The following is a 17,814-nucleotide window of genomic DNA, read 5'->3' as shown; positions in this document are numbered from 1 at the left end:
CCCAAAAGTGAAAATCTGAGCAGCAACTGATTGTTCTGGTCAAGGGCAAGGTGGAGGCGGGACGGGAGACAGAATGAGCCACAGGGGATGAAGAGCAGCAGAGGGAGAGCGTGCATCTTCCACCCAGATAAGCACAACGCTGCCCCGAAGACATGCCAGCCAGTCTCCAAACCTCTACAAGCCAGTGCCAGTCCACTTTCACCTCTCCTCAGAGAAAGACTGTGCAGGACAGGAGGGAGAGCTTTACCCCTGCCATGGATGGGACAGGGGTGGACCAGAACAGCTGTGAACAATACAGGAGCCCAGATTCTAGGTCCAATAACAGTTTTTATTCCCTTGGAACAAACATCTGTGAGAAACAAACTCCAAAAAGGAAACATGAACATGAACAACAAAATGACACTAGGGTGCTGTGCCAGGTGGAGGGCACACTCCACAGTGGACCTGGTCATGCCCTGGTTTCTCGGATCTACATGTGCCCCATCCCCAAGTGCCCATGACATAGGTGGAGGGTGGGGGCAGTGAAGTGGAAAGCTTCCCTACTCTATGCAAGGGAGATGAAGGTACCGGCCTATTCTGAGGTCTCTCGGGGATACCAGACCCTCCCCCTCAAGAATGGAGGTAGACAGGGAAGAATGAGAGGGGCCTGGGAATCAGATAATTGAAAGTAGTCACAGACCCTTTGTGGCTGACAGAATCTATGCTTAAAATAGTACCAGAAGAGAAGCAACAGCTGGCCAAGACGGCTTTGTGTTTCCTGGTAAACATGATCAACCTTGTCAAATCAGGCCCCAGAGCAGTGATAACGCGCACTCCTGTTTCTATTCACTTCAAAGGAAGCTGATGATGGTTAATCAGAAGCCATTTCCCCACAGGATTTGCCTCGATCCCCTTTTCTAGCAAAATCCTGTCCCCTGCAAGCCTGGTCCTCTAGAGAATAGACTCTCAAGGGACAAGTAAAAACCTTATCGTACCCTCACACTTCCCATGACATGACAGCTTCTACTGCAGCCCAAACACCTAAAAACAAGGTCCTTTGGTGGGCTAGATAATCCAGTCCTCGATTGTCCCTACATGGTGTATCACCTAACTCATCGCTACACTACAGGATGGCCTCTGTCACTGAGACCTGAGCCCGGATCACAGTGAGGTCTCCTGGAGGATGAAGGTGGGGCTGTTCCCTTGGTGGGCTGAGCCTTCCTCAGGCACTGCCACGGCCTCTTTGTCTCTGCTGTTCTTCAACGTCCCATTACTCATCTTTTCTGGAAATGCAGCAGTGTCCACCGAGAGGTCCTGAAGAACACAGAGAGCAAAGAGAGTGGAGAGGTTGGGGTGAACATGAGACAAAGGGGTGAAGGAACTCAGGCAGAAAAGGTGGAAGACCCTGCTTTGATCCCTGCTGGAAGGGAGATCAGCAAAGGGCAGTGGGGGAGAAAGGGAGGAGCAAAGCACGAGGTGAGTGGTTGCGGGGGTGGGGTGGGGGTAGGGAGAGGAAAGGCCAGCACACTAGGCTGAGACCCTTCTGCCCACCAAGCCAGCACCAGCCACCCTACTCTGAGGGTAGAAGCCAGAGCATTTACTGGGGGACAGTCCAGGTTCAGACAAATAATCGGAGTTGCTGGGGAGGAGAAAGGAAAGGGATGGAAGGCAATCTGGAAGGTCCAGTAGTAAGAGAGGAAAGGGAGGGTATAATCTGGACAACTTAGCTGCTACCTGGCTGTAGCTTATGCAGTGAAATCGCTTCTGACAGGACATGGGCAGGAGGGCAAGGAGCTTTGGCAACACTGGGTAAATGGTCCGAGGATTCAGGGTCCGGCCCCGCATTCCCCCTGAAGGCAAAGGCACTTCTGAGTCTCCTACTGTGAAACCAGTGCACACCCAGCAAGCCATCTGTTCTCAGGCTCTGAGACCCCAGCCCCTGCCCACCTCCCAGAGCTCAGCTAAGAAGCCCAAGGAGCCCAGAGAGCAAGCTCAGTTCTCCCCCAGAATCCAGATTCCTAGTGGCCTCCCTCAGTCTCGCTTCTCTGGGTCCCCATTCCACATGCCCTCACCAGTGAGTAGACTGACAATCAGGCCCACCACAATGACTGTGGTCGAGTTGTGAGCGCTGTACCATAAATACGACAAGGAGTAGAGATGCTGCAGCCCTGTAGGCCTGGGGAGAACCAGAATAAGAACAGTTAGCAATTCGGTGATGGGACATTTCTCAGAGACACAGTCCCAGGGTCTTGAGACCCAACACCCAACATTTCCCTGAGGACTCTGGTGGCCCATTTCTTAGCAAGACCCCTGGGAAACCCCTCAAAAATGAGCTATTCTCCCCAAGGAGAGAGTGAGCCCCAACTCACTTGGAGAGGGTGGTTGGGGGCATCAGCGTGGTCATGGTGACAGTGGTCAGGTTGCTAGGCAGGGAAAAGCTGGATATATTAGGGGGAGAGGGTGCCACACCGGAGGCCATGTTGGTCACTATGCTCCCGATGCCGATCCAGAAGGCCATGATGAGTCCAGCCAACAGGCCCACAATGGCACCCTGCCCAGAGACACAACACATTCTCCTGTCACGATGCCAGCCCTAATAAATCTTCACACCAGTTCCCAGAACTCATTGGGAGCGCCCTGCCAAGACATTTCTCAGGTCCACCCGTGTACACGACTGTGGAGCCAAATGGATCACTCACAAGAGGGTTGGCACAAGGAAAGAACATCCCAAGGCAGAAGAGTCCGAGCAGCGGTCCCCCAACCATGCCAAAGATGCTGAGCGCCGCCTGTGGAGGACAGGGTTGAGGAAAAAAAGAGAACATTCAGGCTCAGAGCCTCCCAGCCTCACCAATGTAGAGCATGGCCACCTGCCAATGTCTCAGCACCCCACTTGTCAGATCTGTCTGTATCTTCTACCTGGAAACATCAGAATGCAGGATTCCAGAGGGCGAATCCTGGGAATGTTACGGGAATGTACTTTGGGCTGTCCTCTGAGGCTGATCCCCAGATGTCTCTGAACCGACAATATCCTGGGAATGACTCTAGGGAAGGCTAGCTAATGGTGGTCCATCAAAGGTGAATTTTTGACACTCATCCCTATACCTTTCCTTTCACATCAGCTGTCTTCCTCAACTTCCTGTTTCAATCAATTCCTTTCTTCCTTAAAAACTGTTTTCCTCTCTGCACAGTCCTTACCTGTAGCACAGATCCCATCTGGGAAGAAATATAGGCCATTCCCAGACAAAGTAGCCCATAGCCAAAGGCTGGGGGAAAAGGGAGGAAACAAGCAGAGATAAGTTAACACATTTTGGAAAGTAGAGCAAAGCTCCTTCCCCAGCCAACTACCTCTGTGTCCCTAGAAATGGCATATTCCCTCCTGCCCCAGCTCCAGGTCCCTCCCACCCAGTCTTCCCACCTATGTGACTCAGAGACCTTCCCTTGCCCTGAGATGTCAACAAGGTCACGTGCGTTTGGCAAGCGCTGAGCCCAGGCTAAAGCTGGTGCTGAAAAGCAGACTGATGACAGTGCTTAGGGTGTGTCTTAGACAGAATACAACTGACAAGATGAAGAAGCATAACCCCACCGAGGATTCTGGAAAGCATGATGGCCTGGACTTCAGAGAACTGAGGGAACCAGGGTCGGATCAGATCTTCCATCGTAACAGTTGCCAGTGAATTAAAAGCAGAAGATATGGTGCTGAAAGGAGGAAGACAAAAACGAGTCATGCTGAGTCTGGGAGCTGAGAGGCAAAACCAACAGGGGCCCTGCTGAGGGAAGAGCGCCCTAAAGGCAGGAGAGGACATATGCAGCCAGAAGCTGTCCTCACAGCTGGCAGCTGAGGAAGAGGCCCAGAAGGCAAGGACATTTGTCCTTTTCTGAATGGAATACAGGTTTTGATCAAGTAGAATCAATTCCTGATGTTGTAAAAGAAAAATCCTTTGCCAGCGAGGGGGCACCTCCTGGGAGAGGACATGCTCTATTCTACACAGATGAGCCGTCCCTCGTCATCCACAGAGAGACGGGCACATTGAGAAACTCACAGAGATCCCCTCCTCCATCTGCCACCTTGGGACAAGTAGGGATCAGGCGCATCAAGCCTGAGGGAAACGGTCAAAGAGGGTACCTGAGGGAGCCACTGAAGAGGCAGGCGACAAAGAGCCCAGGCAGGCCCGGCAGGCCTTTCAGGAGATCCATCACAAAATACAGGACGAACTGCAGGCAGAGCAGAAGTGCACAGCTCTCTTGAGAGAGGAGCCCTTCCCCAGGGTAAGGCGTGTGGGAACCCCCCTGCCAGTGCCCCCACCAGTCTATGGATAGTGGATGATTAAGAAGGGGGCTAAGCACTGAGGGTAACCCAGTTAGTGGAGAGAAAATGGGCTCTGGATAAAGAATAATGACGTTCACACCCAGCCCTGCCCCTGACTAGCAATGTGATAAGCATTCCGGCCACCTCGATGAGGCTTTTTTCTTTTCTGTAAAATGAGGCTGTTGTAAGGATTAGAGGAGACCAGGTTGGTGACAGCTCCCGGCAAAGCACATGGCACAGTGCACAGTGGTGAGCCAACAATAAAGGCAGGTCCCCACCCCAGCAGGGTGAGCGCTATGATTAGGCGATGCCGGCCAGGGGCTGGGACCCTCGTGCAGACTGTAGAATCCCACAGTGGAAAACGACTTACATCCATTTCCTACCCAGGGTGAGAATCCTTTCTGCAGCCAACCAGACACTCCTCTTGGGGGGCCAGGTTGGCCCTCATGGGCAGAGAAGGGTGCCAGGGAGGACTTCTCACCTGGTCAGGGGCTGCTTGAGCCTGCTGGGTGCTCATGGGATACTCCTGGTAGTAGACAAACATGACCAGGCCAATGAGGCAGCTCATGCAGAGGACCAGCTGCTGGCAAGGGAAGACTGCATAGCAGGAGCTGCAAAGAGACCCGTGCCAAGGAAACAGAGACTGTAATAGACACCCTCAGGCATGTCGCCGAGCTCCGGAAAGCAGACCTGTATCCTGACCCCGACGGGTGTGTGCGCACGCTCTGGCATCCTGCCCCAAGCCCAACTGCCCAGGGGAACGGGGCCCACTCTCCTGTCCACCTCCCTGGTCTTCCTGTCCCTGTACTCACAGCACAGCAGCCTTCTCCGTGCGGGAACTGAGGTAGCGCTGCACCTGAGCCTGGTTCACACCATACAAGGACAGCATCATGAAGACACCCCCAAAAGCCAATGTCCAGAAAGTGTGCCGTACAAAAGGATCTGGATCCAGCCTACAACAGATGCCAACTGGTCACTGTGGCATAGCCCCAGACAGACACAGCCTTCCTCACACTCCTACAACGGGGGCAGAGCGGCTACAGGGTGAAGGAGCTACTGAAGGCAAGAACCGGCTAGACACAAGAAACAGGGCAGCGAGATGGAGGAAGGGTTCCATCCCTCCAACACAGCCTCATGCCAGGTACTAAAGACATCTTGACCCTCCTTACCCACCAGCCAGATCTCTGTGATCACCCTCCATCCCTGCAGTGCCAGCTTCCCACCCGTCTCCGGGCTGCCCCTAAGGCTGCCAGTTTGTCCTGTTTCCTGCAGCTCTAGAGGAGTTCAGGCTCTAGGATGCGCTCGGCCCCCAGGCACTACAGACCCCAGCCAAGGGAAGGGGGTGTACTTACACGATCCCAGAGATGCGGCCATGCTGGGAAGCCACTTCCCACACATGCCCCAAGCCGCCCACCTTGGCTGACCCCACAATGATAACCACCAGCTGCCCTAGGAACATGACCAGCGTCTGGAACACGTCTGTCCAGATGACTGCCTTCAGCCCACCCTGCAGGGCAAAGAAAGCGTGCCTGCCACAGATGTCTTTAAAACCACCCACAAGTGAAGACACCATACCTACCACCAGCAAGGGATGGTACTGCCACCAGGGGCACAACTGCTGAGACTCTGTTGACATCATTCCCACCCTATCTCCTACTCCACCGACGTCCCAGCCCATCTCCTACATCCTGTTTCATCCCACTCCAGAACTCCATCCCATTCTCACCTACATTTTTACCTCATCCTTTCCTTTCTTTTTCCTCCCATCGCCCCTCCCTCGCCTAAGACTTAAAACCACACTTACCAGAGCAGTATAGACAGTACAAACAATGCCTAGGGTCAGCACTGACAGCCACAGGTCAAAGCCAGTCACTGCAAACAGATAAAAACCACATTCCTGTCTCTGGAAGAGAGTTTCCCAACAGAGAAACCAGAAAAACCCCAGCAAGACATGAAGCATTTGGTCATTACAGATGAAATAAATTATTCACCACAATGGAAAAAAAATGTTTGAATCCCACCAAAAGGTGTTGATTAACCAGTTCAGATGAGACATGGTAATGTTTGATTAGCTTTCAAGTGAGGTGAACCAAGGTACTTCCACCTCCAGCAGAGACCAGCCAAGGGCTCGCGCGGTGAAGTACGTCCCTGGCCAAGGTCGGATTCTTTTCTGCACAGTCTCCTCTACCTGCCCCTCCCAAAGGTGTTTTCCCAGTCTACTGTGGCTGAGAGCCAAGGGCTGTGACTCCTCACCTGCATTGAGGGCCAATGATGGTGCATAGAGCACAACTCCCATGTAGATCACCTGTTGCGTATGGAAAAGAGAGGGGGAGGGGAAAGGAAGATGGGCAAAGAGAAAAGATGGACCTCAGCTCCAATATCCTAATGGCCCCCCTTCGTCTAGGCTCACTTCCCTCTCCCTTCTTCCAAATCTTGGCTTGCTGCCACCATAGTGACTGTGCTGCAACTGGAAGGAATAGGAAGTAGGATGCCTCCGGTGGCTTCAGGGACACTGACCCCTAGTGGGACCTTCAATCTTGCCAATTTGCAAGCAGGAAAAGCTCAGAATGCTTCAACATACCAGAGTTTGGGTCCCTCTACCATATCTCAGGCTTAAATTCTACCCTCATTTCTACTTACCATCTGAAAGATAAAAGTCACGGTCCCACAGACCCGCACAGCTTTATTGAATCGGAGCTCCAGGTACTGGGTAGGAATATACACACACACACACACACACACATATACATATAAATAAATAAATAAATAAATAAACAAATAAATAAATAAATAAATAAAGGTTTTCCTCCCCACTCTACCCCCACAATTCCACTTCCTTCAAGAAACCCAGGAACATGAAGGAATACTCAACTCATATCTACTCTGGGCCTCTCAGCACAGCACCCTCCTTCTCTCCCCACCTGATCGCACCCAGAAGAACTTGGAAACACACAATGTGTCCCATCGCTCTCATTAGGCAGAAAACGTCCAGGAACCGAGATCCCTCATATACGCCCTCTTCCTTCTTTCTACCCCTGACCCTGATGGTCCTGTGTGCTCCTCCTCCTCCCTGCTCACCTCATAGGCACTGGTGAGATGCAGGCGGTAGAAGACAGGGATGAAGACGTGTGCAGGGATCAGCAGGCCCAGAAAATAGCAGCAGCCCAGGAACCAATACTGGGTCCCAAATCGATAGATCTCAGACGGCACACCCAAGATGGCCACGGCTGATTGGAAGGTGGCCAGCAGAGACAGAGCCACAGGTAGACAGCTCATTTTTCGGTCTGCCATGAGCAGCTGGCCAACAGTATGCTGGCCCCAGCCCCGAAAGGCATGGTAGAGCCCAATAGCGAGGGAGAGAACCAGCAGCAGCACAAACACTACATAGTCCACGAGGGAGAAGGTAGATGTGACCACGTCTGTGTCCGAGGTTGGGAGCAGGGGAGCAAAGGTGTTCACCCCCGCACTCATATCTTCACTGTGTCTGTGGCCTACAGCCACTTGCTGCTCCTGGGCTCTAGGCTGCCACTCAGCCGGGCACTGGCAGGTAGGTCAACCTGGCTTCCAGCCACGATCTCACAGTTCTTCTCCACCAAGTGACATTATCCAAGGTGAGCTGCAAAGGAATCAGCTCCTAGTCAGGCTTACCCTGCCTTCATGGGCACCCATCCTCAGGCCTGTGTATCTCACACCCATCAAACCTGGATCAGCCAGCTCTGTACAGCCCTTGTAGGTCTGGAGAACCTAATACGGATTTCGTAGGGGAGGAAGGGAGCAGCAGAGTGAGACAGCCAGGAGACAACTGCTTGTCCAAGATCATTTTGGGCATACACAGCTGTGAAATATAAGAACCTTCTTGGGGGGGGGGGCGCCTGGGTGGCGCAGTCGTTAAGCGTCTGCCTTCAGCTCAGGGCGTGATCCCGGCGTTCTGGGATCAAGCCCCACATCAGGCTCCTCTGCTAGGAGCCTGCTTCTTCCTCTCCCACTTCCCCTGCTTGTGTTCCCTCTCTCGCTGGCTGTCTCTATCTCTGTCAACTAAATAAATAAAATCTTTAAAAAAAGAAAGAAAGAAAGAAAGAAAGAAAGAAAGAAAGAAAGAACGAACGAACCTTCTTGGGGCACCTGGGGAGTGCAGTCAAATCATGAGATCGAATCCTGTGTCAGGCTCTGCACTCAGTCTGGAGTCTGCCTAACATTCTCTCTCCCTCTGCCCCTCACCATCCTCTCTAAAATAAATTACATCTTAAAAAACAAAAACAAATACAAAAAGCAAATCTTCTTAGGTCTCCACCCCAAACACAAAAGAAAAATCCAACTCTAGCCCACATTCCTTCTCAAAGACTTCCCTGCCCCCACTTGCAGGCACAGACCCAGTCACTACAGCGTATTAAGCCAGCAGACCCCAGCCTGGCGCCACAGCCCATCAGGGAAGAAGAAAGGAAGACTAGTAACAGCATGGCTTCCTCTTTCCCCTAGCCTCAGCTCCCATCTCCCATATTCCCAGGGTCACCTTCCTAACAGGACCCCTTCTCAGCACTGATCCCCAGTGAGATTACCTACACGGCAGCCCCAAACTCCATTCTACATATCCCCAGGCCAACCACTTCATTCTCTCCAACACCACTAGATAAGCCCTGCCACCCACCTCTCAGCTCCTCTCCCTGCAACACTACTGTCAAGAGCAGATCTGGGTAGACTGCTGGGATTCAAAAGTAAGAGGGCAATGTGCTGGAGCCAGGAGTTCAGAGTTACAATTACAGACAAGCAAACCAGCCAGGGAGCTGGGGCAAGGGAAGAGCCAAGGAAAGTGCTCCTCTCCTCCTGGAGCAGGAACCTACCTATAGAAGTAATCTCTGTTCTGAGGCAGCGCTGCCTGGAGAAGCTTTGTGTGTCTGGAGCTGGGCAGAAGCTGAGGGTCTGGCTCTATAAGTAGCTGAGGTGAAATCAGGAATGAGGGGCGGAGTGAAGCTCAGCAGCTATTTGCTCTGGCCCCTTCGGGGAACCAATCAATGGCCCTATCACCCTATGGCCCCCAAACTCCAGCTCAGTCCTAGAGGCTCCAGAGTGGGGAACAGAGAGCTCACATTCAACAGCATTCCTAGCTGGATTAGGCTTTCACTGTAAGTCACACTTGGCACCGTGTGCTAGAGGGAATTAGAAAAGAGGAGCCCAGGGAAACGGGAAAGTTGCTTTTCTGACTCCTGCACCCAAAATACTAATCTTCAAAGAATACAGCATTATCCTCAGAATAAGGACAGGATTATCTACTTCAAAACTTAACGGAACATTAAGAGATCACTATCACCACCCCCTCAGTTACCAACAAAGATACTGAGGCCCAGGTGACTCAAGTGATCTTTCCAGAACCACAGGGCCGATTACTGTCAGTCTAGATCAGAGCTCAGGTCTATTGATTCCCCATCCATCCACTCTTCATTTATACCATAATGTCTTTAGAGAATATCCACAATATACTCATCGATATGGAGAAAAAATTACCAAAACATGTCAGGTTTTCAGATAGCCTAAATGATGACAGTTAACGCTTTTTGAACACCCCCCTTTCCTTCTTTTTTTTTAGTGAAGCAACTCAGCTCTTACTTTTTGCAACCCAGCAGTGTACCATGAACTTTATGAACTTTAATAATGATAATGAAAAAGTACCCTTTGCTATCACTTTTAAAACACCACCTCTCGGTTTATGAACTACACTCTCTAGTTCTCAAGGAAATGGAGTCAGAAAAGTTAAAGAACTTCCTTAAGATTACGGCATGATACAAAACAAGGGAGAAAGAAAGAGTGCTATCTGCAGGTAAGGCAGGTGATCTGCCAAGGGGCCCATCCTTACTATTCCCAGAACCAGGGCGGGAGCAGAATGTTAATTGGAGTCAGTCATTCACAGAACAAAGTTTAGATTCCAGCTAGTCTAGACACACATTAATATAACCTATGTCTTCTGTTCTTGCCCACTAGGAGAAAGATCAGCCCCACTGTCTTCTGGTTCACTCACACTGCGTTCTTGGGCAGATGTCGCCCGGCTGGCATGATACGGTCTTACACAGACCAAACCTGAACTCTGAACCTCGTGGGGCCAACAAAGAGAAGAAATCAGAGGCGGCAACTCTTGGATCACATGTTCTACGAGTCATAAATGTTAGTACCCAGAACAGTGTTCCCAGCAGGCCACTCTGGTTTAACGTAAAGATGCCCTGGGTCTTTGTACATTGCAACATCTTTAGTTCTCACTCCTCTTTGGCATGATACATCTTTAGTACATTGCAACATCTTTAGTTCTCACTCCTCTTTACTATGATAGAGGTGATGGAAAATACTGGGGAGTAAGAGGTGGTGTCTGCTGTGTGCAAACAAGAATGCGTAGCTCTAAAGGGTTAGCATAAAGCCTACAGTGGTTACAGAAAGGAAAAACGGTCTCAGTGTAGGCTAGAACACAGACATACAGAACTGGAGGCTCTCCTGCTGGGGTAAATTGGTAGAGCTTCTTAATAGAATTCTATTTGCATGAGGTGTAGAGAACCTTCCTGGATGGCTGAAGAGAGAGCCAGGCAAGACAGGAAAAACCTGACCCAGTAACAAAGTGTTCCTCAGACAGACTCTGATTCTAAGAACAGGACAGGTAATGACTTTCTAATACACTGCTCTAAACCCCATGGACTTGCATCTCTGAGAGGGGGAGCCGAAAGAGTAGAGTGGTTTCACTAAAACTCTAACACACACGGCACAAAGAGTGGACTGTGAGACCCTTTTTTAAAAGTATAACACACAGAAATGGAAGAGGATCATTCTACACCACCGTTACCTCCCTTCGACCGCCTGCACTGAATTGCCTTGACTCCCACAAAAGGCAAAGGGGGCTAATGCAGGACCCACTGTCCCCAAAAAGATTCCTTCAAAATCTGCCCTTTTGCCTAGAATTCTTCGAGGTCTGAAAGCTTTGGTACCCTCATTACAATGCTAAGAACTACCAATGCCTTAGAGACGTGCCAGCCAGCTGAAAGTAAATCCTTTCCAGGAGATTCCACATACCTGCGGGTACGTGGAAGGGAAGCCGGGGCCGGCCACTCAAGATGAGTCAGCTTTGCAGAGCTTTTGCCTGGCCCTAATCACAGGCAACACGCAGTCTCTCCGGGCGCGGGGCTCCCCAGGGCCACCCGGGGTAGAGCTCGCCTTTCCCTTACCTCCGTGGCTCAGCGAGGGCTAAGAAGGTCCAGTCGTTTTTCCCGAGATCAGCATCGCTCCGTTCTTCAGAGAAGGCAAAGGACATGAGAAGGCAGGCAAGCGCCTATCCCGCCCCTCCCTCCTCACCAAGGATCCGGCCGCCGCGCGGTCTCCGGACTGAGGTGCCAAGGGTGCCCGGAGCCTCCCCAGGCTCGTCTCCTCCCGCCGGGGTTTGCCCTTCACTCTTCGCTCTTCTATCACCCTTACCCTCTTTATTTGCTGGCTTCCCGCCTTCCCTCCACACGTGAGGTAGCTTAACCACTACACCACGCGGTCTCAACTCAGATCTTCCCGTTCCTCCACGCAGGGAACCAGCTCGCCCCGCCCCTCTCCGCCCGCGCCCCCTTCTCCGGAGCCTCTGGGCATTGGCCCCCAAGCGCTTGCCCGCCCGGGTGCGGCCCATTTGCCAGGTCTCCACCTTCGGGTGCAGCAAGCCGGGCCGGCCACATGCCGGCTGATAGCGGGGTCCCGCCCCCTGGCCGCCTCACGTGGCGCCGCCATGTTTACTGAGGGCGGATGGAGTGGGCCCCGAGCCACTGTGGTGACGCGACCTCGGCGTCCGGAAGCGAGGAGTGCGGAGCTGAAAGAGCGGCGGCAAGGAGGCCTTCGCTAACACGGGGAAAGGAGAGGGGGTTGTCCAGTCCGCCTTAACGGGGCCTAGTGTGCACAGAGAAGAGCTCTGACCTCCTCAAACAGTGGCAAGCCCTAGCCCATGCGGGGCGACTAGGCCACGCCCGGGGAGGGCGGACCCACACTCGCAAGTATCGCGATGCGCTGAAAAGGACGAAGGGAGCAAAAAATGGCTCCTTGCAGGCCGGGGAGTCGTTCGTTCGTGGTCCCTTGGGCAGCGACCCTGCTCCTCGCTCTGGGCGCGGAAAGGGCTCTGGCGCTACCCGAGGTACAGAAGCAAGTTAGAGGTCGGGCTGAAGCAGAGCTGCTAGGCAACCTTGTTTCGTGCTCTCCCGCCCTCGGCACTCCCCTCTCTCCAGCCAGCCCGTGGCTGGGATTTGGTCCCTGAGGCTTACCTAGCTGTAGCCCAGCCGGCTCTGGCTCTTTAGTGCTCACGCTGCGCAGGTGTCCCGGTGCCCTTCCCTGATGACGTAGACCTTTAAAATTTGATCTCCTTGTTCCTTAATCTTTGAATAACTTTAAGTTTTTCGGCTACCGACGAGTCCTGGCTCTTCAAGCTCGTCACTCGCGAATGCCGTATGTCGCGCTCTGGCCGTACTGTACCTTGTGTAAAGCTTGATGAGTTCTTTGTGTACCTGCAGTGCTTTTATACCTGGCCAAACCGGGTCTGTCAGATTGAGAAGTCACTGGAGAGGGCATAATAAATGTGTTCGAACAGTGATCTTCAAGGATGAGGGCCTTTCCTGGGCAAGGTCTGGTCTAGAAAGTCTCTAGTGTGCTGATTTGGCTCCTGGCTCCAGGCGAAGAAATGAATCAATCCCCTAGTCAAACTTGATATAAAGATAGGGCACTACTGCCCAATGTTAAAGGGATTCTGAAGAGCGTACTGGCAGTTAACTTTTGCTACCTGTTTGTTCTTTTATTGGCTTTTCTTTCTGGAATCCTAATAGTTTTCTCTGTTCTGCAGATATGCATGCTGTGTCCAGGGAGTGTGCGAGATTTGTCACAAGTGACTCTTTATTGTAAGCAGACACCAGAGCTAATGCTGCACTCCCGCTGCTGCCTGAATCAGGAGGGCACCATCGTGGGGTGAGGGAGGAAAAGACAACTCTGGATACTGGAAGAATTGCACACCTGATTCTTTTTTTTTTTTTTAAGTAGGCTTCACACTCAATGTGGGGCTTGAACTTAGGACCCTGAGTTCAAGACTTGGGCTGAGATCAAGAGTCCAACACTTAACCCTCTGAGCCATCCAGGCACCCCCCCCCTCCAGCCCGGATTCTTAAAGGCTTGCCTGATTGGCTTTTGGGATAAATATCAGTGCCTGTTTTGGGGTCATCCAAACCATGACTTTCATACATTTAAATGTGTTACAGCATTTTTAGGTAGGTAAACAATCCTGTGATTCTTCCTGGTTGAAACTGCAGAGAAGTCATAATTTTTGCTCATTAAAAAAAAGCCCCTTATGGCTTCCTTTAATTATTTTTTTAAGATTTTATTTATTTACTTATTTATTTGAGAGACAGAGTGAGCAAGAGAGTACGGGAGCAGAGGGAGATGGAGAAGCAGACTCCCCCACTGAACAGGGAGCCCGATGCGGGGCTCAATCCCAGGACTCCAGGATCATGACCTGAGCCTAAGGCAGATACTTAACCAACTGAGCCACCCAGGTGCTCCCATGGCTTCCTCTTAAAAGAAGTTTTGTTTTTTTATTTATTTTCGACTCTGGATTACTTAGTGTGTGTCTCCATGAAATGGCTCCCTTAGCCTCCAAAGCACTTTGCTAATAGGGTATGCTTCCCTTCTGATGAATTCGTGTTTGTCTTTGAGACAAATTCCTCTTCTGCAAATTGTCCCCTTATGAAGTTTAGTCCCTCCATTTTCTCCCTTTACACTCTGAGGATTCACTCTTCTTATGGCTTCAGTTATAACTACCATGCAGGTGTTCCCCAAACTAGATCTGTTTTAGTATCCTTGGGCCCCTCTCCAATCTGAAGGTATACATGAGTACTTCTAGCTTCTATTGTACTTCTATAGTACTATTAAACATTTCTTCTTGAGTACACCCTCACTTCAGAATCCTAAATGTCATCTGTCTTGCTTCCATTCTCCTCTCTCCCTAATTACCTAAATACTTCTCTATAGGAAACTCTCTGAAAACCAATTTTTCCCCCATCATCCTTCTCTGGTTTTAAAACTAAAATTGTCTGTTGCCCTCAGGATAAAGTTCAAACCATAAACCACTACGGATTGGTCTCAATCCAACTTTCAAACATTTTTTTCCAATTACTTGTCCATTAAAACCCTTGATGAGGGTCTGGCTTGAGCCAGACTTGCCTACTTCCAAAAGCAATCCCTTTTTTGTTTCTTTGTTCATTCAGACCTCTCTCCTTACCTGACATGTCCTTCCTCCACCAAATTAAAACATACCCATCCTTTAATTCCAGCATCGTCTGTGAATGCTTCCTACTCAATGCTAGAATAGTATCTCTTTTTTTATACTTATTTTAATCTTTACTCAATGCTAGAATAATATCTTTTTTTTTTTTAGTTATTCTAATCTTTAGTGTCTACACCACTCAAACTTATTCATATAGTGTCCTGTGGTTTCTTTCAGATTATAATTTAATGTTTACACTGTTTTTATACTTGGCGATGGTCTTTCTCTACGATATTGTAAGCCATTTGAAAGTTAAGATACTGAGGGTTTTCTTTTTATTCTCCCAATTTTTGCAGTTAATGGGCACTCAGTAGGGGTGCCTGGGTGGCTCAGTCATTTGGTTAAGTGGCTGCCTTCAGCTCAGATCATGATCTTAGGGTCGTGGTATGGGGTTCCCTGCTCAGTGGGGAGTCTGCTCCCTCTCCCTCTGCAGCTCCCCCTGCTTGTGCTCTCTCACTTTCTGTCAAATAAATAAAATCTTTTAAAAAAAATAGGCACTCAGTAAATATTTGAAGAATAAAGGAACAGACAGCAATAGATAGTGAAGAAAAAAATAATGTTGGCATGGTCTTTAGTATCCAGTAATTTGTCTCCAGTCTGTAGTAGAAAATGCACTTGGAGAAAACTTTCATTTATGTGACTTGAATTTTTTTTCCCATTTGAAGGCCCTTTGTGGATCTGAGAATTATAATACTACAAAGTGAGATTCACTAACATAGACAAGGAAAAAATTTCTTCCAATATATTCACAGATGCATAGATACACTGATTAGAACAGTACTGTCTGATAGCACTTCCTTTTATGATGAAAATGTTCCATATCTGTACTCTCCAATATAGTAGCCACTAATCACATGGTGAGTGGTTACTGAGTACTTGAAATGTGGCTAGTGCAAATGAGAAACTGAATTTTTTTTTTTACCTAATTTAAATAGCTACACGTAACTTTGGTGACTGAACTGGACAGTGCAGAATTAAAACATCTACCACAGCATCTAGTTTGTGGCCCTGAACACAGCTGTGTTCAATTAATATTAGCTGAAAAGAGGGTTATATTAGCTTACCATAGGTGAAGAAAGACATATAATTACACTGATTACTGTGTTTCCTCAGGTTGGATCTCCAGAACTGTTCTCTGAAGGACCCTGGTCCAAACTTTCCTCAGGCACATACTGCTGTCATCATGTAAGTGGTTAGTTATCCTCTCTCCCCAACGGCAACTATGGTGAAGGGTTGATGGGAAAGTCTTTGAGGATGGCCTTCTAAGAAGATGTTTGAATATTAATGTCCAAACTTGGACAACTCAGAATGAGAACTGGATTACCAGCCCAGGAAGATGTGGGAATGGAAGTAGAGTGTTTTCCTAGAGCACAGCACTAACAGTGTGTGCTTTGCAGAGACCTGCAAGCAAACCCCCTCAAGGATGACTTTGCCAAGACCTTCCGTGGCTTTACCCAGCTCCAGACTCTGTGAGTAAGGCTATAGGGTTGGGGAGAGAACCAAAGAAGGACAGTGCTGTGAGCTCAGCAATTTGGGGCTGTTTGTTATGACTGCCTGTGTTGTGTTCAGGATACTGCCCCAAGATGTCAGCTGTCCTGGAGGTATTAATGCCTGGAATACTGTCACGTTTTATAAGAACAACCAAACCTGCCAAGGGCAAAGGAACCTTTGCAACAGCACTGGCGACCAAGGTATGCTGTCTTACCTCCACCATTCCAGGAATTGCCTTTCCTCCCTTGTATTCTCCATTTTAGATCTGACAGTAAAGCGGCTTAAGTGCCTCTGGTTCAAGTTTCTGAACCTCTAACCCCTTGAAAGAGAAGGTCATAAGATGTATTGTTGTTGTGCTCTTTTAAAAAATTTTTTATTTAAATTCAATTAGCCAACATATAGTACACCATTAGTTTCAGCTGTAGTGTTCAATAATTGATCAGTTGCATATAACACCCAGTGCTCATCACATCACATGCCCTACTTATGCCCATCACCCAGTTACCCCATCCCCCACCCACCTCCTCTCCAGCAACCCTCAGTTTGTTTCCTATAGTTAAGAATCTTTCTACGCAACTAATGAATCGTTGAACACTACATCAAAAACTAATGATGCACTATATGCTGGCCAATTGAACATAATAAGAATAAAGCAAGATTCTATAACGGTTTTTCTCCCTCTCTGATGACTTCCCATTCAGTTTTCCCTCCCTTCCCCTATGATCCTCTGCACTGTTTCTTATATTCCACATATGAGTGAAACCATAGGGTAATTGTTTTTCTCTGACTTTGTTGTTATATTCTGATTATCTGAAATCATCTTCTGCCTTTGACCTAGAAATAATTGAGATAATCTAAGTTGAAGCAGATATTTGAGAAACTTACGTAATGAGATTCAGTGATGTCTTCTGTTTTTCTCTGGCTCACAGAAATGTGTCCTGAGAATGGATCCTGTGTACCTGATGGTCCAGGTCTCATGGAATGTGTCTGCGCTGATGGCTTCCATGGCTACAAGTGTATGCGCCAGGTGAGGAATTAGGCCTTCTAATTAGGGATAAGAGAAATGCATAAGGAAGAACCTCTCTGAAAGAAGAGCCCTAAGACCAGAGCTGATGCAGATCATGTAGAGAAGGAAACTATGAGAGAATTGCCCTGGATAAGGGGATAGATACACCAGGAAAGAACTAGGTGTTCGGATGTAGTCCTTGGTGTCACAATGTATGAAGGGTTTTTTTGGTCTGTCATTCACAGGGCTCCTTCTCACTGGTTATGTTCTTCGGTATTCTGGGATCCACCACATTATCCATCTCCATTCTGCTTTGGGGGACCCAACGCCGAAAAGCCAAGACTCCGTGAACCACATAGGTCTTCCTGCTGATCTAAAGATCTTGATCTATCTGAGCCCAACTGGGGAGATTTTCTTCCTAGACAGGCGTGGTTGGCCAGCAGCTCCTCCTCAAGAGTGAAGCCACCTTTGGCAGGAAGGTGGAGAGTTGCATAACCTTGGGGTGTTGTGGACACAGTAGTCCAGGAGTGAACGGGGACCGGTGCCCCGTTTGTGCTTGACTATAATAAACATCTTTTCTTGTCGTTCTTTTTTTGTTGTTGTTGTTGTTTTATTTTTTAGAGAAAGGCGACCTGGCTTTGTGTATTTCTTGGTTAGAGTGGGAGAGACCGCTTTAGAGTAGTAGGTTTTCTTTTCCAGTTTTCCCGGGGCTTTGTAGTGGGGCGG

At 49.4% G+C, this 17,814-nt stretch overlaps 2 protein-coding genes across 8 annotated transcripts; one reads left to right on the top strand and one right to left on the bottom strand.

The window, feature by feature from the left end:
• Positions 1–307: 307 nt before the first annotated feature.
• SLC5A6 (solute carrier family 5 member 6) lies at positions 308–12,726 on the bottom strand. 6 transcript variants are annotated; one of them, XM_048222772.2, is made up of 17 exons: positions 12,547–12,726; positions 11,482–11,545; positions 7,364–7,901; positions 6,926–6,991; positions 6,539–6,590; positions 6,090–6,157; positions 5,638–5,792; positions 5,098–5,238; positions 4,767–4,896; positions 4,103–4,191; positions 3,563–3,675; positions 3,175–3,242; positions 2,679–2,765; positions 2,349–2,530; positions 2,052–2,155; positions 1,714–1,829; positions 308–1,293 (listed from the first exon to the last, which is right to left on the bottom strand). In XM_048222772.2, the coding sequence occupies exons 3-17, from the start codon at positions 7,754–7,756 to the stop codon at positions 1,141–1,143; spliced, it is 1,917 nt and encodes a 638-aa protein (XP_048078729.1). In that variant the 5' UTR covers positions 7,757–7,901; positions 11,482–11,545; positions 12,547–12,726; the 3' UTR covers positions 308–1,140. The 6 variants fall into 6 exon arrangements, with proteins under 6 accessions (XP_048078729.1, XP_048078728.1, XP_026376571.1 ...); XM_048222771.2 differs by lacking the exon at positions 12,547–12,726 and adding an exon at positions 11,940–12,257; XM_026520786.4 differs by lacking the exon at positions 12,547–12,726 and adding an exon at positions 11,729–11,975.
• ATRAID (all-trans retinoic acid induced differentiation factor) lies at positions 11,472–17,676 on the top strand. 2 transcript variants are annotated; one of them, XM_057309116.1, is made up of 7 exons: positions 11,472–11,577; positions 13,119–13,240; positions 15,705–15,776; positions 15,989–16,060; positions 16,161–16,282; positions 17,012–17,109; positions 17,334–17,676. In XM_057309116.1, exons 1-7 carry the CDS (start codon positions 11,566–11,568, stop codon positions 17,436–17,438), a joined length of 603 nt encoding a protein of 200 aa, XP_057165099.1. In that variant the 5' UTR covers positions 11,472–11,565; the 3' UTR covers positions 17,439–17,676. The 2 variants fall into 2 exon arrangements, with proteins under 2 accessions (XP_057165099.1, XP_026376607.1); XM_026520822.4 differs by lacking the exon at positions 11,472–11,577 and adding an exon at positions 12,319–12,419.
• Positions 17,677–17,814: the final 138 nt, after the last annotated feature.

Source organism: Ursus arctos, unplaced genomic scaffold (genome assembly GCF_023065955.2).
Source record: "Ursus arctos isolate Adak ecotype North America unplaced genomic scaffold, UrsArc2.0 scaffold_8, whole genome shotgun sequence".
Lineage (NCBI taxonomy): Eukaryota > Metazoa > Chordata > Mammalia > Carnivora > Ursidae > Ursus > Ursus arctos.
The sequence above is the reverse complement of the archived record's forward strand: the minus strand, read 5'-3'. Positions and strand labels throughout refer to the sequence as shown.